We start from the raw sequence: 23,874 nt of genomic DNA on the forward strand, positions 1-23,874 counted from the left end.
CATGGAATGCGGCACATAATAATGGATGTACAAATGCTGGACATACGAGAGTCTCTACCAAGTATTGAGATTAAACATATTATGTTGATGAATGGTCTGTTCACACAAAAATCTAAGATTTTCCCTGTATTTTAATGAAAATTATCTCTCTAATGACTGTACTAGATGAAGGTCGTCTTGGAAATTCAATATCTTTACAAAATACCGCTGTTAAGACTAAAAAAGAGCATATATTTCTGCGCTAGACATAACAAAAAATGTTAACAGACTCTTTTCTTTGCTCTCTAAATTTCTGAAACCTTCATAAAAACCACACTAAGACAAAAGAGTGGATGGGGAAAAATCCATAATTCTTCGCCGGTATAAAATGAAAAATTACGCCATTTTTTACGTTATTCCTCAAAGAAAAGTGCCGACAAATGATAAGGAAAAGATTGAGCTGTGTGTTTAGTAAGGCCTATCAATATAAAGTGAAGTCCCCTTGGGTGAGACGAAGCATGAAAGCCGTTTTGAAATCAGTCGTCGCTTAGGAAATTGTCAAATAAAGTAAAAACAGGATTTACAAGATAATAATGGGAAAAAGCAGATATGAAATTTCATATTATATTTTGAATTACCTTTCATTTTACAATTCTTCTCGAATTTGTTAGAGTAAGACATGAACGTGCGAAATAATAAATGGACAGAATTTACAATCAGACAGATGTACATACGAATAGTTTTGTTAACACTACCCTAAAATTTTATTCACGGGTGACTAGTCTAAGAGGGTAAAATCCTCAAGGTAAAGTCAGTTGCTTGTTGTGCTGCAGCATACACGTAACCTCTGTAGTATACGTTGCATGTATATAATGAATTATAACACTGTAACAAATTTTTTCAAGATTGTACACCTTCATCATCTCTGAAAATATTAAAGAGATATTTGTCACGAGAAAAGAATAAACCATATGTTATTGTTGAGAAAAATAATGAAATAATTGAAATCTTATGTGTACTTGAAGAATGAAAATTACTTGGATGGCTCAATTTTGAAGTTCATTGATGGCAACATATGCGTTTTTTTTGCAAAATTTCCCCCTCCCTCGATTGGCGAGCTCAATTTTGCTCTCAGATTCTATTTCGTTGAAAAAAGCACCTCGAAATACTAAGAAACACATGGTCTTGACTAGTGGTCGGAATAATGAGAGGTTTCATTGAAAAAACAGCTAAATTAACTGGACTAATATACGATGAATGATAACCCAAAACAAAGATTAAATATTACGAGTGTGTTTATTTCAAAATTACATCACATGGCTATGTCTTTAGAATTATTACACAGTGAGGAATTGAAACAACAAAGTTGAATGGATGAAAAGAGATTTTGGGTACATAATTGTGAAATGATATATTTCAAAGTTGGTAGGATATGTGATGACAATTATTATAAATTTAGCAGAAATATAAATCTCGAATCATTTTTACATCTAGACATATCTAATTTTTCATATTTTCCTTTGAATTAAGTATTCTTACCTCTGAATTTTAGCAGTGGGATTCGCAGAATATTTCATGTGTCATGTTCTGTGGAAGAATAATCAACCATATCATGATTTATTAAAGTTGACGTTGAACAAAAACAAAATGACAAATCACTTTACTACATTCTGGCCAAGATTAATGAACATTGGCAAATCCTTTTTACAATTGTTTTTCGCCATCGTCCGACGCGTTCATATGTCGAGCGACAGTAAAGCGATATCGCTAAAATTAATGATATGAAAAAAACGTGAGTGGATGGAAGAATTAGTGTAAATGCTTCACGAGGGACGTGTAGGTTTGAATTTGTAAGATCTATGTTACACTATACTCTTAATAAGTGGTTCAATCATTACATTGTCTATTATTATTAATCTAAGCTACAAAATCTGACTGAATAAAAACTTTGATCAATATCTGGACTCATTTAGATAAACAGAATTTTCAAAATCTTCAACGGATGACTGCGGATGAATGTACTAATGATCGGGTATTTATTTCAACAAAGAATTTAACATCGATAAATCGATTCTTATATTATTTAGTTACAAAAGAGAATTGTGAGAAATATTTGAACTGTTGAAACAAAAATTTCAATATCATGTATTAGAAATAAAAGTCTATATATAAATGAGGTATTATATGCATATGAAACGGTTAACGATACCAACAATACGAATATTAGTTTACAGCTGAATGCTTTCATTAAATATGAAGTTCCTAATTTATCAATAAATAAACTGTATCATCTTAACAATAATATCAACGTTCAATTTCAGTCTGTAGTACCTTTAATTGTGTATTTTTTTAAAAATATGAATGAAGGAATCGCTCACTTTGAGATTGGTATCCACAATTGATGAACAAATTTATAAAGCAGTGATTTCAAAACTGAACAAGTTGTTCAGTTGTAGCACATATTAGCGCTAATTGTCTTATATCTAAATTAAATTGGTTACAGTTAATCCCATCAATATTTATGAAGAATGAAAAGAAGTTGACTTAAAATATAAAGACGGCTATCTCAAAGATACTTTTAAAGTCAGAATGAAAATAATACAAAAAATCCAATCTTGGTAAATCATAATTCTTGGTATTATCTAATTAATAACATATTATGCTTTTATATATATTTTCCCGTTCAATTTAAAACATTATCAAAATAGTATTGAGTCATTTGATAATTAAACTTTTGAATTTTTTATATGATTAAAAATGTAGCATTCGAATTTAAATCCTCATTTTCTCAATGAAGGGAACAATTTCTATCAAAAATTTAAAATTTAATGCTTTTAATAGTTATTGAATGCTATTCTATTCTATTTTTCGAAAGTTGTGATGTTTGTCTCATGTAAACGTTGATTTATATTGCGAATTATAGAGCAATTGCGTTCCTTCCAGTTGTTGAAAGTTCAAATATAGTTACTTTAACTTCACTCCCACTGGTATCTGATCTTAATCAAACCTTGTGATGTTTGTGATGTTTGTAATAGACAAGCATACTTGAACTATTTACATCTAGCGGTGTAGGAGTTTTGAAGTAATTCGAAAGGCATTTTTCTAAGCAACAGAAAAACTCGGAACCAATTAGTTCTAAGTGGAACCATCAAAATCATCACAAGATATTTCATATATAATTGATTTTTGATGATATATACCCATTATGTTTTATTCTGATTTGATTAAAACAGTCACTAGGGACATAGGTGTCTTAAATTCAAGGGTATATTCTGTTTCTTTGATATCTTTTCATAATTATCTTATTGAGGAGTACATTTTTATTGAATATTATAAAACCTCTGGAAATAATTATTATAATAATGAACCAACTAAGTTGGAATTTTTGAAACCGTTGATGATATTCATTCTAAACTGAAATTTATCAACTTGTTGAGGTATTATAGAACTGTAAATTTTCAGTATTCGTTTTATACTTTTTGTAATCAAGCGCCAGGATGTTTTAGTATTATTATATCAACTGCAGCTCTCTAATAAAATTGCTGCTAGCGACGAAAACGGTGTCCAATATCACAATAGCAGTTTGGTGATTTTACAAGTATAGAAATTCACAAAATTATGTATTGACTCCATCCTATATGCCAATAAAGAAAAACAGAATCAACTTGATATTATAGTATTCATTGATATAACTAATGTTTTATGATCTTGAATCACTATCATTTATTCACAAGGATATTCCAGAAAGTTCTAAGAATTAAGAAATATATATATATATATATATATATATATATATATATATATATATATATATATACGATATCATCAACCCTGATCCCGATTTTTCATTCAATGACAAATGGCAAAAAAGTTAATTGGAATCGAGATTTACGCTTGAAACTCCACGGCTAAATCCCCGCCAACCAAAGGAAATAAGATAAAATTACTTTTCCTACAAAGATTATTTCAACGGAGGGTATATATTTTATACAATTTGAAATCCAGTCACAACCTCCAATAGTGAGTATACGCTCCTTATATTCTTCATCATTTCCACTGTCCACGTTTTGTGTTCATTTTGTTTCGTCTGAGAAATCTGCATAACCACCAACATTCAACATAAGATTTCTTTTTATGCTCCAAACGTGGATCGAAAGTTGAATCGTAAAGTAGCTGGAAAATATATTTCCCAGATTAGATTGTAGCTTGATTTGAGTAAACTAAAAAATTGAATCATCAATTCTAACTTTGTAGTAGGGTTTTAAAGAAAGATATTGATTATGCTCGATCCAATTATGGAATTAGACAATATTTTTGAAACATTGGATTAAGAGAGGAAGCTTTTTTTAACATCTTATTCTCTTATACAGTAAGTTCATTGGTATACAAGAAGTGTACAATGAAATATTATATGACGTTCCATTTATTGATGCTTATCAAACTCTTAGTTTTCAATCGAGTACATTAATATTATATTTTTCAACTTTATTAAATTGCTGTGAATAAGTAACCACCAGCTTCCGCAGCTGACAAGCACTCTCAAATATGATCAGTGAAAGAAACTTGTTTCAATCAAATCAATCCATTATTCCATTCACACTTCATATTCCTCGCATATAACTTTAGCATTTAATGGAAAACTACAGAGAAAAAGAGAGAGACTACACAGTTATAATTTGCTCTAATATAGTTCTTATTATTCAACTTACATCTCAAAAGATGAATCTGAATAATGTATATTTAAACATGATGGAGTTATAGGAACCAAATTTTTGACCATAGTTAACATTAATATGAGAAAATCTTTGGGAAAAGTTAGTCTGTAAAATGCTAATTTTGGGTCAAATTAATAATAAAATCCATTTTTCATAAATTGATCCTAGAATATGGATTGCTAAGGAAATTAACTTTAAAAAATCTCTATTCAGTATATATAAATTCGGAATAGATAACTTTTGATCAAATAGATCTCTGAGAAACAATTAGAAACAATTATAGACTAAATCAAATGGAAACTTAAGTCTAATTTTCCATTAAATTGTATTGAAATCAAATATATGATTAGACAACTTTGGGAAGAACCTGTTTGTGGAAACATTCAATTAGAAAATACAATTATTGAATCTTACCAATTTAAACTTGAAAAAAACTGTAACTAAAAAAATTCGATCAACAAAGTACCATTTTCTACTTTATTAGAAATAAAAATGACAAATTTTAATCTAATGGCTCTTAGCAAGATCAATCCACTGGAGCTGAATCGAAGAAGCGGATATTTGAATAAACTGCTTTTAGAAAGACTAGTCTGTGACTGAATTGGAATTTTCCCATGATCCAATTCATGACACTGTTGAAATATTTTCTCAATTTACTTATACCATTTCGCTTCGTGGGGTTAATTAATAGAGACTGTCTATACACATATATAGCAAACTATTCCATTCCAACAAAATGACATTCTTTGAGTTTGAGGATCATTATGTGTTAAAATTAATATTTGTTTTAATTCAAAAAAAGTCTCCCCCCCTCCTATTCGATATGTTACTGATGTTTGCTTGAAAATAAGATGCTTAAGTGGTGTTGACTACCGCCTTCCATCAAAAACGTTTCAAACTTTCTTATGCATAGAAAAAATGGAAACTCTATGAATTAATAAATATGCCAGTGATTAAAATTGAGCTGCGCTACAGAAACTTTACCACAAATAGAATTCTCGAAACTTCTAGAACATAAAAAACAAAACAAATGAATAAATAGACCTTCTTAGAAATTATCCAAGAGAAAAAAAGTAAATAAACTGACTGGATATAGAAAACAAATATCAAATGGATTCCGCGGCTTCTATACCTTCGCCGAATTTTAGGCAGGACCGGCTTTAGGGCGGAAACTACGCTCTTAACACTATGAATAGTATAGTACTCCTAAAGATTGTAATTTCAAGTGATCTGAGAACGTTGAATGTTATTATTCAAACTTGACTCATTTTTATAAAAATATTATAATTTTTTTGAACATAACTGCCGTAAAACCTATGACCGTTTTTAAGCGGTGTTTAATTTTACCTATTCGTGCTTTCAACTAATCCGTTTAAGAAAAGCCAAATTTACATTGAATTGGAGTGTTTGAATGAATTGTAATTGAGAAAATTAATTTTGATCCAGTTGTACTTGGAATGGCAAATATTTGACTGACTTTGAATGAAACGGACAATTTTTGATCAAATTGCAACAAAAAAAAACGTTTTTGAATGAATTAGGATCAAAACAACCGATATATGAGCAAATTGCGTTTTAAAGGATCCATTGAATTGGCATTGAAAAGGTTAGTTCTACAACCGTCCCATATTTCATATACAATCAAATTCTCCTTTGTCTTCACTACTTGTCTTCATACTCCTATTGTGGGTGCTATAAATAGTATTTTATACTTAACTATTAATTATTTAAATCTAGGAACGCATGATCAGGTCAAACTAAGTTCAAATTTCTGGTAATGTTGGGGATATTCATACTATTTACTTGTATTACAATATCAACACTAACAATTACCTTCTGAAGCGTGTTTCGATAACCAAGGTATTGTCTTCAGAGACCGAAGGTGAAGTCAGCATTCGTCTTTGGCTACTGAAGATGAGATCGAATTGTAAATGTAAAGTACACCTCTAGTCTGAGTTTTTCAACATTATGAGATAATTAGAAGCAGATTTTGGGAAAGCCTATTTCTAATAAAACTCAATTTCCAAAAGCCAATTTTTAAATGAAACGAATCTCAATATTTTTAAGATGAAGAATATGTTCTATGAAAAAATTTAATTTGAACTCGCTAATTTCCTCCTACATGAAATGACACTGGAACAGTAAAATATTCATCCAATTGCACTTGATTGAATTGGAATTTAGTCTTAATTAATTAATGAATTCCACATTTGTTTAGAACTACTGGCTTCACTATACTCACTATAATGTTATATGTTGAGAAAGAAAGGAATAGTGATAGGAAATTAACTTGGTAGTTGATAATTCTCTATTAAAGATGAAGAGCACACCCAATTTATACCAAAACTGAATCATAATTACATAACAAAATAATAATATAAAAGATATGAAGTACTACACTGTATTGTCAATTGTATTGATATAAATCACGTACTGAAGTTCCGCATTGGAACGGAACGATCGTTCTTTCTCTTATAAGAATTATTAATTACGGAAATACATTCGTGCAATTCAAAAATCCTTCCATTAATTTCCAATATACCTATTTTCCCACACATACGCCATTATAAATTACCCTTAAACGGCTCGGCTATCAAGCGCATATTGAATAATGCAAAACGGCTGCAAATTTAACGTTTTCAAAAGAGTTTAATTTATGTTCCAGGTGGCGTTCTAGCTCACGTCCAGGCCCTGCTCAAGGGAACTGCCCTATTGCCATGCGACTTGACGCCGACCGCTCCTAACGATACTGTGCTTCTAGTGGTTTGGTACAAAGATGAGCACACCCCGATTTATAGGTAAGCGTATAGTTTATTGACGCACTCCACTGGGAGAAATTGGCCATGAATTGTCGAAGCTTTTAATTTTACTGCTTCCTGATTAAGTCAACTTTCATTATATTGTACATTATTTAATGAGGTGTTTTGTGATGGAAATTTTTAAGGGATAAATATCATAATTTCTCTTTAAATGTCTTTGAAATTTTAACTATATTGTCAAACTTCTTAATTTTAACGACAGTGAAGTGGACAGTATAGTAGACGCTCTATTTCACGTAATCAGTCGCTTGGCGGTCACTTCCCTGCACTCAGGGCCCCCGCTACTAGATGTGCAAAGTGTGCAATGCACACAGGCGCCAAAAAAATCAACAATAATTTCAAAATAAAAGTTGAGAGATTGAATATAATTGGGTATAAATACAGACGAAATTTTATTAGTATATCATCTAGTTTCTGATGATTCCGATGCTGCGAGATTTGAAAATTGGTTTTTTCTTAAAAATTAAAGATCAAAATTCAAGCTCCTTAAATAACCGATTTTACCAATTAAATGAGTATGATAATATCTTCGGATTTTTCAGCGACATATTCAAATCAAGTGACAGCGATATTTTAAAACGTTGTTCTGTTGTTGAAGAACGACTAACAGATAAACCTCAGACAACCCAACTTATTTTTATTGTAAAAGAATTACGGATAAAACTTTATTAGCTAGTTACGTTACTGCATAAACGCAGGAATAATAAACACTATCTATAATTTTTGATCAAAAAATTTCAATTTTATACTCCATCGAGATGTTATTAAATGCGTCTATTTTAGCTTATTCTTCGTTAAAAAAATATAATTGGATTTTATCCCATTTCAGCACAATGTACTCAGATCCTAGCATTTTGTGTAATAAGCTAACATTATAAAAGTTGAAGACTAGAAGAAAAAAAAAATAGAAATTACTATAAGGCTGTTAATGGGCCAGACCGACTATGTCAAAGGTACTTAGTGTTTTTCACTTTTATTACAGAGTCTAGACAACTTCGTAATCTCTGGAAGTAGAAAATTACTAGAAAGCTCCTTTGTATTTCAGACTGCTTTAAAAATTTAACCCAGAATGCAGTAATAATGTATTTTTGAGAAGTAGGATCTTAGTTCAGTGCATATTTGATGCATTGCATTATTTTTCTTAGCATTTGAAATATATTTGATTTTTTCATTAAACATGCCATCGTAACTTTGCTCCACAATCTTTTGTAATGAGAAATAATCAAACAAGGTAGTGATGATTCGATTATTAGTATACATATAAACAGCGTTCTATTCCATTTATACTCTGATTAAATTACTGAATTCGAGAATCAGAATTGTTTGTTCTCTATATTGAAGCGTCAGATTTCAGTTTCTTGGAATAATAAAATTGATTGGAATATTATGATGACATAGAAACAAATTGAGGTGCGTTAATTACTGTTTTTCTAATTCTATTTATTAAAAGCTATTCACAAAATCTATATTAAATGTTCTTGTGAGTGACACCATCCGTCAATTAACCTCATTATACTACTCATATTATAGGTGTTTTATTTTGAAGTAACACAAACACGTTAATTTTGTATTCTTGTTCTTTATTCACTATGCCAAAGTATTTTCATTTTAAAAGAAATAGCTATACTAATATATTAATTAAGATTATCTGATAGTGTTAAGACTAGTATGTCCACTTCTTATGATATAAACTAAACATTAACCAATAGGAAACGTTTATATAAGATTATTAATTACTGCAAACTCCACTTTCAACTCATGATTACATAAAATCACACTTAATCAAGACGCCGTAATCGAAAATTGGCGGAATTTTTGCAAGAATAAGACCTTTCACTCGTAATTTACGTATGAATCAAATAGTCGTGTTTATATTTATAGCTATTCTATGAAAGAAATTTTATAGAAAAAATCCAAAGTTTGGACTATTTTCGTGATTTTTAAATTGCCATACAGATTCTAGTAAGCTTGATGGTGACTTTTTATAAAAGGTTTAAATTCAGAGCTAACTGTATCCCCAATATGTTCATTTTTTGAGATCAGTCGAATTGAAACTAAAATAGAGAATTACACCTACTGTAAAATGCTTAAAAATGATTAACATAATTTATACAAAGTGCATAACTATGCTCCACATATACATAAAGTATCAAATTAATAGTTGGTTGATTTTTTTCTAAGAATCTGGTGTAATTCTGAAAACATGTTGTCAACCAAATTAATTAACGAATTTGGTTCAAAATTGGTCGTAATAGTAGGTTTATAATTTTGAGAAATGTTTATCTCGGTATATTGCTCAGTATAAATTAGATGAACCATAATTTCGCATAGATTTTTCATAGGATTAATCTCCAGAGAATATGAAGATCATTAAAATAGTTCAACATTCAAATTTTATTCTTTTTTGAGCTATTTTCAGAATTAAAAATAGCAAATACATTTGATGAGCTCCGGAAATTGACACAAGAATTTCTGCTTGCAAAATTTTATTATTCTTTGGCAGAGTTCCACAATTTACCACAGACTTAATAGACTGGTATAATTCAATTTAGAATGAAGTGTGAATATTATATGTTATAATTTTTATCAATAAGCCCAATTGTTATTTTATATTATACAATACAAAATTGTGTCACTTTGTGAATAGAATTGTAAAATTTTCTTATGAAAATAAAACGTATCTCTCTCTCACTTTTTCTCTCTTCGAACCAAACCAATTACTCTAAACTGACATAGATCCGTACATTATTCTGTTGGAATATCTTTGTTGAACATCATTCTTCACTATTCATTGGTTCTGACTCTAATGAAAAAAATGCTCAGTTTTTAAAGGCAGGACATTATATTAATTTGTCACCTCCAAAGTTTCTCTTTTAGAAATACTAGAGATCTTTCCTCAAATGGCGGCAATGCAACCACTAGTACCATCCAATTTGAACTTCTTTTCATTGAAACGATTATCTAAATTCGAAAAATAAAATATTTGATGTCTACAAGCAAAATTCACGATATTTCAATTAACATATTCACGGGAGCAAACCGCTTTTGTCCACAGAAGAAAACAATGGAGGGATGAGGTTAATATTCTATTATTTTGAATGGTATTGCCAGTTGAGGACTAAAAATAGAAACAATCTAAGAGTTTTTTGAAATGCCAACGTTTCGATGTTTGATTTGATGTTTATGAAGGCTCTGGGCCAGATCAAACTTTGGCATTTTAAAAAACTTTGGGACTTAACGCGCCACTCTATTCGAAGTTAATATTCTATTCCAAATATACATCCAAATACCCGCAATAGTTGAGAGCTTGGGAGGAATTGAACAAATATTAAAGTCTAGATAGTGCTTGATAGAATTGTTGAGAAATTATATGTATAATCTTAATGTTGAGTAAAGAGGTTTTTGTACATTTTTTAAAACTATATGTCTTGATGATACAAAGAAATCTGATGTGCTAATATTTTTCCATTGATTATTGTTTGGTGACTGTATATTTCTCGCTTTTCGAAATACTTATTATGCTCCATCCTATGCTCCCTATAACTTAATGTCAAAATTTCGGAGTTATAGCTACATTTGCGTTATCTCCGCCACACATTTAGGTGGCTATGGTTAACACAATAACAAATCTGACGTTTCGATAAGAAAACGAATTGATATTTTATTGATATAAGGATATAGAGATAGACGTAGAAGTTAACAAGAAACTTGTAGTATCTTTAATAATTTATATCCTAACCAAAATCCCATAACAAGATCTACTGTTAGTAAATTAGTAAAGAAGTTTATCCAAATCAGGGCGCAGAAAAACTACATCATCTCAAAACAAATCTTTAGGTGTTTGTGTCCTGTTAGAAGACGATCCACACTTGAGTACTAGACAAATATCCAGGGAACTTCATATTTTGCAAATATCCGTAATGAAAATTTTACGTGATAATAGATTCCATCCATACAAAGTAACTTTGGTTCAAGAGTTTGATAGACGTGAAGAGTTTGCAGACCTAATTATGAAAAAATGTCACAATCAAAACAATCGAAATTTTATAAGTAATGTTATGATTTGCGAATAGGCCACTTTTTAGAGAATATCACTTTTTGTATCAATGGAAACGTAAATCGGTATAATTGTAGATACTGGTCACGTTACAATCCTTGTTAGATGGGTGAATCCTACACCCAATATCTCAAAGAACTGAATGTATGATCTGGAATAAAAAGTGACAAAATAATTGGCTTCTTTTTCATTGAGGGTAACTTAAATTTAGATTTATTGGAAAGTAGTATTATACCTGAGTTAGATCTGAGTATTTTCAATTCAAATTAAGAAAAAATTTCCAGACAATAATAATATTTCGAACGACAATATTTGTCTACAAGATTGTACCTCACTATACGTGTGTGGTGAGGTAATACCTAAATAATGTGTTTCATACAACATGGATTGTAAAGCGTGGTTTTACCGAATGCCCCCGAGATCACCCGACATGAATCCTTTAGACTATTTCCTGTGAGGTCACTTGAAAACATCGTTTATAAAACAAAACCTACCAATATTCAGGAATTAAAAGATAGGATTATCGCAGAGATTACAAGAATTTAGCAGTCAGGGATGTGCAAAATGTATTGCAAACTTTTAATAATCGTATGGCTTGTTGTATTGAAGAACATTTTGTGTATCTGCTGTATGTTTTCTAAAATTCGTAATTTAAAGATTTGTCACCAGTTGTTGTAGAGTTTCTGCGCCATGATTTGGATAAATATTTGACTGTATCAGTTTCGTTAAACTCTTAACTAACTTACTCACACGAGACCTTGTTACGAGATTTGTAGCAGCACATGAATTATTGAAGAAAATTAAAATTAAACGAGTTTATTCAATCTAAACGTACAATATTTATTGTAACAATATGGATACCACCTCCAAGAACGGCCGTATCAGAAGTCCTTTGCGTACAAAAAAAAATATAAAAATAGTATAACCCGTTTCCGAGATAATTGAGGCGTTCCATACATAAAACTCACTTTGTATATACTCCAGTTAATGAAATATTGTCTTTTAATAACAAGAAAACAGAGTTGTGTGTTGTTATTAATGAGAATAGAATAGCTTTTCTTGGATTATTTAAAGTTAAATACTTGAACGTAACTATAGAAGTACAAAAGACGTAAATTTGTAAGCCGCCTGTGATTCAGAAGAATCATGTTTCATTCCATTCCACCCTTTTGTGGAAATAGAAATAGGCTAAAACTAAAATTAGATATATTCTAGTTCATTGTGCCAAATATAGCTCGTATTATATGTATCCTAGACTCTCAATAAACTATACTAACAATGGACGTCCCTTTATATTGAATATGGAAGAGAATGAATCCTTAAAAATGGATTGTAAACTTATTTCATTTTAAATAATGAAGATATCCTCTAACAAACGGTTCAACTGGTTTTTATTAAATTTTTTATCATCGAACTTCAAGAATAAATTTGGTATAAAATTGATTTGAATCGGGAACTCTCATAAACTAGATCGAACAATACTGTTATGAAACAAGAGTTATAGTTTTCTCAAGAGAAGTATATTCCAAGACATTTTATTTTGTTGGCAATAAAATTCATATTGAAACTGTCGCGTATTCGTATATTTGTTGACATATCTTCGTCGTTTTATTAAAGTATTTGCTACAGGCAAATAATTCAAAAGAGTGAATAATTCAGTTTGATGTATCGTATGGTTTTTTTACAATCAATTTTTTGTTTTGGTGTTTATTTAAGGTACAAAGGGCGTTAAATAATTCATGATTCAATTATATCGTCTTTCCTTTGAAAGAGCAGTACTAATCACATCTTTCATTCATCTGTTATTTCACTTCCGTCAAAAATAAAATTTCTTGTGCTCATCAATTATCATTTTTTTTTGCGAAAAATATCATCTTAAAGGCAGGGCTGAGATTGTTGTATATTATAGGAAGTTTGCTCCATGACTTTAAGTACTGAAAAATGGTCGTTTTTGGTCACACAAGCACTGAAAATTTTAGAGGTTTACGTGTAGAGTACATACTATTATCATATCGCATGTCTGGTTCCAACTTTGCTTACTTGTATCGTTATATGGACGAGATTCTTTGTTATTTGATATCGTGGACAAATGATGAATCCTTCCAACACATTAGAGAATTGTTGGAATATCAATAGAACATAAAACAAATAAATAAGATAAATGAAGTTATATAATAGATTGACACACTTTTCAAGATTCATTTTGAAATTATTGCCCATCATTTACTCTCTTATACTAGGGTATTATTTCATGAATTTATGCTTAAAATTTTGAGTAGAGTAACGTACAGGATATTTTTCCTAAATAGTGTTCTGGGAAGTATATTTTTCAACGATTTAGTCGACTCAAATATACAAAACGTTCAACAACTACTAGAGTGTTTAATTCCATAATCCCAACTAAATAAATTCCTGTAGTGAATCGGAGTCAAAAAATATCAAGCTGGATTTATCAGCTGATAAAATCATGAAGATCGTTTTTGTATCCACAATCACTAACTCAAAAAGTTTCACACAATATCAAACTGGTTCGAATTGATGAGGATATTGGAAAAACTTCGATCGATTTTGACCAAGTGAAGAGTTGTTTTGTGCTAGGATAATGCAAGGATCAACATATATATTATACAAATTTTATGACAGGAACATATGATTTTGGATACTACCCACATAATAAATGGATGCCGTACCAACGTTGGGTAAACGACCTGACATAGGAATATAACGTCCCCACATTCACGAAACGACCTGTATGTGCATTGAAACGGGAAAGCGAATTACAGAGAATCTAGATCCAGATCTAATGTTTTTGATAATACTCTGCCTTAAGACGACATCATAAGCTCCACCTTGATTTCATCGTAGTGCTAATACGTAGGCGCCAGAATTGCACATCTTGAAAATTATGATTTTTTAACAGGCAATGATGAATGTTGACTATATATTTGTTGACATTATTCAAGTCTGAAATCCGGGGGAATGTAAGTCTACCAATTCTGGTCCATTAATAAGGTATTAAAAATTTATGCTGGAAGTTTTCAAACTTGTATTCATTCACGCTCGCCCTCATATTTTTGGTGAGTTTGAAAACTGAAAAGTAGCCAGAGAGTTTATAATTATTTCTACACTGTAGGTGCTCCAGATGCATGAGGTACTGGAAACACTTCCCGTAAATCCCATCCTAATATGATGGTTTTCCCACCGAATGGTACTCCGTTACCCATTATATATATAAATAGACGATTAATACACATTAAAGAGTGTTTGTTGGCCATAGGTGCCTCATTCTGCATCATCATATGGGTTAGGACTCCAGCTAATCTGAGTTCAAGCCCAGTATATTTGAGAATGTGATCTCAAAAAAATTCAAAATTGCAGTTGTATATCAGCGCTTAACTGTCCTCAAACTTAACCAATTCACTGGCATTATATATCAAATGAAAGGGCTCGAATTATTGAATGTCTTTCGACTAAAACGAACCACTCACTCCAATTAGAACTCGACATATAAGAAAAGTAACGGGAAAAGAGTAATGTTGAGTGACTTTGATAAGCTTGATGATAAATCGAGGCATGAATACCGTACAGTCAAAAAAATGAAATAAATTGGGCGAGTAGAAGGGTTGGACGGACTGCCATTAGATTTTTATAATCTTCTTCAATATATATATGTGGTTAAACAAAACTATAAGTTGTCGTTTAATGACTGAATAATGCGGTGTTTCAAAAATTATGTTTTTGGTAACAATTATGTCGCACATACAATAATAGAATTCACCAACACCTGATAGTTGTTGAATAATAAAACAAAAGAAAATAATTCGAGAAAACTATTTGTTTCAATAAAATGAATATGTGATGACTAATAAAAAATATTGGAAAAGATCCCAGAATGATTATCTACTGCTTTCCGTTTTTACAAGACGTTCTGTTGTGTCTCTTCCCTAATGAGGTTAACAGCTTATTCAAGTTGTTATGTCCATTGAATTTTTTATCATCCGTTAGCTCAAAGTACTCTAATATATATTATCATTTTATAAGTCATTAGGATTTTCAATTGAGTCTAAATGTTCAATATTTCCATCAACTTTTTTCACTTTTTCAAATAATGGAAAAAATTGTAAACGGTTACACTCTCTTGAATTCTGTCATTGACATAGGGTGATTAAAATTTCTAAAACAGTAGAATAATTTCATGAAAAAGTATCAAAAATATTGCTTCGTTATTATTCTTTTTTTTCAAGCCAGACTTTTCTGATTTTCATTTATGTGTCTAGGTTTTCTGAATAATGTACTCGAGTATTTGCAAAGGTTATCAAGTATTTTAGAAAAAATGAAAATTTTAATGACTCAAAAACTTTATTGGTATATCATTTATTACAGATGTTGGGTGTCGAAACAAAACAACAGAAAACCGATTGGTTTAAATCAAGGTTTCGTTATAATTCCGTCAATCAAGGTATCCTAAAAAATAAAAAGCAGTCTTCAATATCTTCTCGACATTGCGAATCTCAAAAACATATTTCTAGATATTTTTTGTAACTCGACTTTTTTATGGTGTAATTCTAATTGGGAAATGTTCGTTCATTTCTCTCTAAATGACAATGTATTTTTGCAAACCTTTAGAAATATTACTGATAAACAAAAAATATCTCTCCAAAAACTCGAACAATTAGATTTCTTTGAATGTTTGAAAATTTCCAGAAATAACTGACAATTTATATAGAAGAAGAAAACTACGTTGAAAATTAGAATGAATTCAAAATCAAAAAGGTGTGTTCCATACAAAAAGTTATGGAATATGTCACAGATATCATACGTACGTATATAGTATATATTCACCGAAAGATTAATGTTTGACCATCGGTAACAAACCGTGGTTTCAAATTAGGTCTGTAATGTATTGGCATGGAATTATTACCTTTGATGATGAGATGCTTCTAAAATGTTGTCAGTAATTAATTGATCGTCATATCAAACTAGATGGACTCAATAATACAGTACATAACACATGAGCGAACAAATCAATAATCATTGTTGAGAAGAATGGGACAATTAACATCAATAAGTATACATGAGTACAAAGTAATAATAGCCAATTTGGTAAATACTAGTTACACAAAATAAATAAAATTATGTACATTGTAAAATGATTATGTGACTCAAACTTTTGATTATGATATAATACATGATATTTGCATTGCTTATTAAAAAAATTAGAATGAATATTAAGAATTTGTTCTTCGATATAGTTTATGTCTTTATTTTCCCTTCGAAATCAAAACGCCACAGTTTAATATGTATATAAAAGGAATTCTTAAAACGAAAATGATGCACAGAATGAAGAAAATTCTCCCTCAGGGAAATCTCGTTGGATTAGCTAATCTGCAAGAGGCCACAATCTAGGTTGCATAGAGTATAAACCCTTGGAAATCCTTTCTTGTGCTACAAAAACTATACCTCTTAATTAGAATATTTTTTTGAAAAGACGATTTCAAACATCGAAAAAACAATTCTTAGTTATAATAAAATGAGGTAAAATATCAATGAAGGTGCATGACACGAGAAATGTATATCGAGAAATATGTGAAGGAGTATAATTCAAGAAAAAAGTTATAAGTTATAGGGTTTTATTTACAAGTATATTTGTTAACGGTCATATAAAATGCCATATGAATCCACGAGAAAGAATCAAGAATATGTAATGGGAAGCCATTCACAACGTTTATATATTAGAATACATATAAAGTGAGATCATATAAATATTCAAGCCGATTTCATTGGCGGAACTTTCCATCCTTTTTATTGAGGCGACTAGTCAATTGAAGGAATTCTCAAATTTATGTCATAGCGGATTATTGTGAATTTTTTGTGAAAAAAAAAATAAGTTTTGATATTGGAATAATTATTATGTAGACTTTCAAAGTGTGGGCTTAAAAACTCTCAACTGTAGCAGTGGGACGTTGAGTCACATAAATTCTACTCATGGCATATTTCAGGGAACATAGCACTAAATATTAAGTATTGTCTATATTTCCAATTCATACTAAAAGAACACTCAAAATAAATGAGAAAATCAATATAATGCGTTAAAGTTACATGCGCTTTTTGAACGTCAATCAAAAATATATACTTTGTTTATAGGAAAAATTTTTCTAATCAGAAAAACTTAGTACTTTTATAAACGAAGAGAGAAATATCTGACTCAAAATAATTCAGTAGTTTCCCACATCTAATCAATTACATTGCTTATATTTAGTTGTTACGTGCCACTACACACCGTCACTCAAAATTACATTGTCTGCTTGTGGATAATAGATATATATATATATATATATATATATATATATATATATATATATATATATATATATATATATATATATATATATATATATTCAAAGATAGTTCCAAACTTTCAATTTGATACAATGATATATTGTTTGACAAGAGATCTTGTATTTTAGATACAATTATACCGTTTTTATAATTGCGTTATAAAATATTCTGTTATATAAAAATTAAAGGTATATTTCACTTATTTTGAAACTATCATTGAAATATTGGATTTAGCTTTCGAATCAGAGTTTTGACTTGTCTATTCCATCATTACTATATTGAGTAACTTATCATTATCATACTGTAAACATACTGTAAACATCGCGTCTCCATTGTTTCTGTATTTTTCTGACCTTCGTGTTCTGTACTCAACAAAAATCTAGCTTTTCCATATTCTTCTATAAGTCTTCTATACCCTTGATTTCAATTTCCCTCACTATTATTCACACTTCGATTATTTCTACCCTATCTATATCCCTTCCAGTACCATTCTCACAATTATCTGTTGTGAGTTTCTTGCAATATGTCTTCACAATTTTTCTATTTGTGCTCTAACTATTGAGGCTTTTTTTTTCGTTGTATGTTATCATTAGATCATTGTTCTTATGTCATAATTTCAGTTTATTATCATCTTATGTCATCATCAAATTTTGTTCTTGATTTCTAGATGTTTTTGTTACTACCAGATAATAGAATTCATAAACTGTTTGAAAATTACATATTTATGAAATGAAATTATGTGCATTGTAAAATGATTATGTTGCTTGAACTTTTGATGATGATATGATACATAATATTTAGATTGCCAATTAAAAAAATTTAAATGAATATTGAGACAGTAGAATGATATTGTTGAATGGATATTTTTGAACAAAATATTGAAATTCAATGCATGAACAAAATTTGTTGTACGATATAGTTAATTTTATATCTTTCCCTTCGAAATCAAAACGCCACTGGAAGTTTAATATATATAAAAAAGGAATTCTTAAGACGAAAATGATGCATAGAATGAAAGAAATTCTCCCTCAGGGAAATCTCGTTGGATTAGCTAATCTGCAAGAGGCCACAATCCAAGTTGCTTAGAGTATAAACCCTTGGAAGTTCTTTCTTGTGCTACAAATTAGAATATATTTTTTTGGAAAGACCCCGATAATAGAATTCATAAACTTTTTGGAAATTATATTTTTTAACTTGGTATATCTGCTTTTATCTGTATCTTCTGTATCTAGATCTCCATATATTGTTTTCTTCTCATCCATTTGTCTGCTGAACCTTTCTAGGTTTTTCTGTGCTTTATGATGAGAAATCTAAGCTATTGTTTGCAGTCCACTATCTCCTATTATTAGTTTTGATACAGTACTGGATAGTTGAGCTGGGGGATCATCGGTTTATTTTAATCCTTTTTTCCAAAAGAGAGAGAGAGGGAGAGTATGCTTTACTGTCAAAAATTATTTTTAATTTGTGGACAAAAGCTTCTAGATAACTTCAAAACAAACATAAAAATAACTGAATAAATACACATATAAAAATTCTATAAATGACGATATTATATTTTACAATCTTACACTCGATTGAAACGTCTTCACGACGCTGTGTGTGTTCCATTGTAAACAAAAGCGGCAGCCATCTTGCGCACAGCTTTCTCATGTACAAACTTTCAGTTGATATGTGTAAACCTTACTTTTTAAAATGCCTATGTCGACGATAATCAAGTGCCGCTTTGAGAATTTTCTTCAACATTTCGTCGTTACCTCATTTGGTTGACCACGGCGATGATGTTGGTACAGCCTTGTTTAAACTCAGCTACCTAATATTTTACCGTTGATTACGAATGAGCAGTTTTATCCAATATTTTGTTGAACTTCAGAAGTTCATATCCAATTCAGATCATAAAATAGTCAAGGACTTATTACTAATACATGGACTGCATATTAATTTAAGTACATAATATAACATCTATAACTTCACAGACTCATATAAACTTCAATCAAATACATTCGAGTGGAATGAAGAGAGAAATATCAGTTGATTAACAGAAGTTAGGTTAAAATCGTGCTAAGACGAGTTTTATCATTTTTGGATCGGCTTATTGTGACGAAGCCTCTTACATCCTTATTTCAAATAGTGTAAAATCCAAAATTTTTAGTTGTATTTATATGAAAAAAATAATGAAATAATAAAATAAAGACTTTTTATAAGCCCAGCAAATAATAATGAACAGGATGAACTAATCATAAGTGTTTTGTTAAGCCACATCGATATCTATTACGATAACTTTCACTCTCAATAAACTTTTAACTATATTAACTGCAGAGGAAACTCACTTATTCCCAAGTAAAACTCTCTGGAACTTTCAGAAATTGATTTGAAAAAGTTTGAGAGAGAAATCAATAGTCGATTGTGAGTTTGGTGTTTATTTAGATGTATTCATGGAAATGATGGAAGTGAATTCCAGTATTCATTGCTGGATTATTTAAATTCTAAGGCTATCTTAGAATTAGCGTTTTTTTTTCGAGCAATTATGAACAGAATTTTCTATACAATTTCATGTGCCAGCGTTACTGAAAGTGATTCTAAATTATTTCAACCGAAACTTCTATTATTCCAGTTATGAAAATACTGTTACTATGTAATTATTCAGTGAATGCTGTTGTTTAAATCAAGATTATTCCGATCGGTAAGGTGAAAAAAGGAAATGATTCATATTAAAAGCGAAGCAGAAGAACAATTATTATATTAATAACTCCATTTTTTCTTTCAGAGTTCCATTCAATCAGATTTTAGAGGATTATTTTAAAAGTTCGTAACCCCTACTACAGTTTTATTTAATCAACTTTTGAATTAACGGAGGGTTTGTAAGCACCAACTACTAGATTAAATTGAGATTAAATTACAATTAAGGAATTTGTATATGCACTGCGACCCAAAAAGATCTATTGTGTCTCCCTTCCTGAAACTGGGCATGTACGATACAGTTTCGAGAAAATTACTTCTCTGCTTTCGATGTCGGTCTACATCTTTATCTTGCTGTCTTAGCGTATACAGAAATTAGTTGTCCTATGTTCCACCGTTTTCTACGCGAAGTGTGCTATCACCGGTGTCTTCATTCTCACAAGGTGTTTGTTTTTATAGTTGAGTCTTCTCAGGAATCCTATAAAGACGCATAGTTTTTACAGATATCGATATATTTATTAAATATTCAGTGATAACAGTTTTTATAAACCAATAATTTTTAATGTCTGAATATGGAATCCTATTGGAGTATTTGCGTGGTATCAGCTGTGCTTCTGAGAGATTCCTTCTAGAAACTATAGATTCATAAGTTTATTTTGTACACCATTAGAAATCATAGTAATACCCCATTAACTGCTGTGTGAGAAACGTTATAGGTTTCTTAGGGTGATTTGGACTAACTATTAAATTATTGTACCTTTCGGTGATCGATGGTTTATAGACCAACAATACATTGGAAAAATTGTTGAGCAATCATAAGGTTAAAATACCAAGGTTGGGAAAAAATGGTATATATGAAATAAGCTGTGGTGGTTGTAACAGGAAGAGTATTGACCAGTTTAGGAGAATCATTTTTTTTTAATTTGTAGTTGCATTATTATCAAATTATGTTCTAGACCAATTCCATGCTTAAACAAAATATTGCGTTACCATAGCTACGAACTTGTTAGAAGTGTCAATGTAAAGTTTGACGTCAAAAAAGTAAACCAGAGTTACGCAATAAATTAAAAGAAGAAAGATGTCCACTGAAATTGTGAGAATCGAAAAATTGGAATATCGAGCCAACATCAATTACCTGTATTTAAGAGGGTTGAGAGGTAAGCAGATTTACGAAGATATGCTTAATACCCTTGGTCATCAATGTCCTTCGTATGCGACTGTGAAATTAGACTGCAAGCTTCAAAAGAAGTAAACTTTCCATTATTGAAGATGATGACCTATTGGGAAGGCCACTTTCTGTGTCAGTCCCCGAAAATATGGATGCAATTCATGACATGATTTTATCAGACCGTCGAATTGGGCTAAAACGAATATCTGAAGCACTGAATATTTCATACGAACGCATTCATCATATAGTTCACGTTAATTTGGACATGAGAACAATTGCTGCAAAATGGATCCCCAAATGTTTGAATGTTCACCAAAAGCGTGCAAGGGTAGAAGCATCGCGTTCGATTTGTGCTTGATTTGAGAACGGTGTAGACTTTTAAACCGAATTGTAACTATGGATGAGACTTGAGTACATTTCCGAGATCCAGAAACAAAGCAAAAATCGATGAAATCGCGACACTCTGGTTCTCCAAGACCTAAGAAGTTTCGTGTCAAAAAATCTGCTGGAAAAGTTCTTCCTTCAGATTTTTGGGATTTCTATGGAGTAATCATAATTGATTTTTTGGATAAGGGTAGAACAATAATAGGAGATTACTATACGACATTACTGACCACTCTACAGGAAAAAATTGGGGAGAAAAGACGCGAAAACTATCCAAAGGTGTTGCAATGCTAAAAATTCGTGAGTTAGGGTTAAAAGCTGGGGACGTTTGGTTTGAAGATCAAGAAGAAACATTTTCTTTAAAGGTCGCAGGTAATAAATGTATCCAATTAAGAGAAGAATATATTGAGTAATAAAATATTTTGACATTGAAATTTTGTTTGGTTCTATAGTAGGCTAAGAATTTTTCAATATATCCTCGTAGATTTATAGTTAATAATCACATAAAAAGAGTAGTTGACAAAAAGGACCTGAATTACTGTGAGATTACAAGTTGTTGAAGTAAATATTTGTTGTTAACAAAAACTGCAAACAGAAAAAACTTTCTAATGTTATTTCCATTTTTATGATGCCACATTTACGAGATACCTCTCAACAATATTTTTGAACTTTTACAAAGTTGAAATTTTAATGGTTGGTGTTATCATTATTTGAATTTATACTTCTACTGAATAGTTTATTATATTTGGAATGATAGTACAGAAACTGAGTTTCAATGATTCTAATTACAAACTTTGTGGACATACTACTACAACCAGAAATTTTAAATTTTTATTTCAACATATGATTCACTGTCTTTTTAGATGTTTGCAAAGCCTTTGACAAGGTTTAGTACTTAGGTTTACAATTCAATATCAAGAAATATCTCTCTATCACCTAAAACTGTTAAGATCCTATCTGAGCGATAGAGAATTTGAAACAAGGGTGAATGAAAGTATCCCCAATTTTCAAATAACATCTGTAGTTCCACAGGGAAGTGTTCTGGGACAACTACTATATGTGCTATTTACAACAGATCTAGCGACTAATGAAGAAACCATCACTGCAACATTTGTAGATGATTCAGCTAAACTTGCAATCCAGTTACAGCGTCTGCCAAGTTGAGAATCAAAACAATTGAAGCAATTCGTTTAAGTAACATTTACCTCAAAAAAAGACCAATGTCTCCCAGTTACGATTGATAACCTTCAAACTCCACAATCCACTAGTACTAAATAACTAGGAATACTCCTTGATTCAAGACTTACCTTGAAGCAACATATTTCAAGGAGCGAAAACAAAGTGACCTAAGAATAAAAAATCTACACTATTTAATTGGTTAAAAATCGAAACTGCTTTCGGAAATTCATCTCCATGATACGTGTCAAACTAGACTCTCCATGAAATCATAAGAATCCCGTTCGTACAGGACGTAATTGCAGAATACAACACAAAACACCATGAAAGGCTATAATGAGACAGTAATCCCTCACTCCATCCCCTCTTAGAACTCCTAGCTGATAGAAGATTCAAAAGGAACTGGCCAAATGATCTAAATAACCAATAAAGAGGTCTTATTACCTCCTATCCTTATCACGCCAACAGGAGCCCACAGTCCCCTGAGCCAACCTACTAGCTTATAGAACTGTTATCATTTTGATTGCTATTGAATTTTCAACAAAAAACATTTTCTGCAAA

The 23,874-nt window shown here is 30.6% G+C and overlaps 1 protein-coding gene across 3 annotated transcripts in view; it reads left to right on the forward strand.

Annotated features, from left to right (window-relative positions):
- The window catches only part of LOC130891204 (nephrin-like), a 732,788-nt gene that overhangs the window by 471,816 nt on the left and 237,098 nt on the right, over positions 1 to 23,874 (forward strand). For all 3 annotated transcript variants that reach the window (XM_057795810.1, XM_057795809.1, XM_057795811.1), the window contains exon 3: positions 7,360 to 7,492. In XM_057795810.1, coding sequence (XP_057651793.1) covers positions 7,360 to 7,492 — 133 coding nt within the window. The remainder of the gene's footprint in view (positions 1 to 7,359; positions 7,493 to 23,874) is intronic.

Source organism: Diorhabda carinulata, chromosome 3 (genome assembly GCF_026250575.1).
Source record: "Diorhabda carinulata isolate Delta chromosome 3, icDioCari1.1, whole genome shotgun sequence".
In the NCBI taxonomy this organism is placed as follows: Eukaryota; Metazoa; Arthropoda; class Insecta; order Coleoptera; family Chrysomelidae; genus Diorhabda; species Diorhabda carinulata.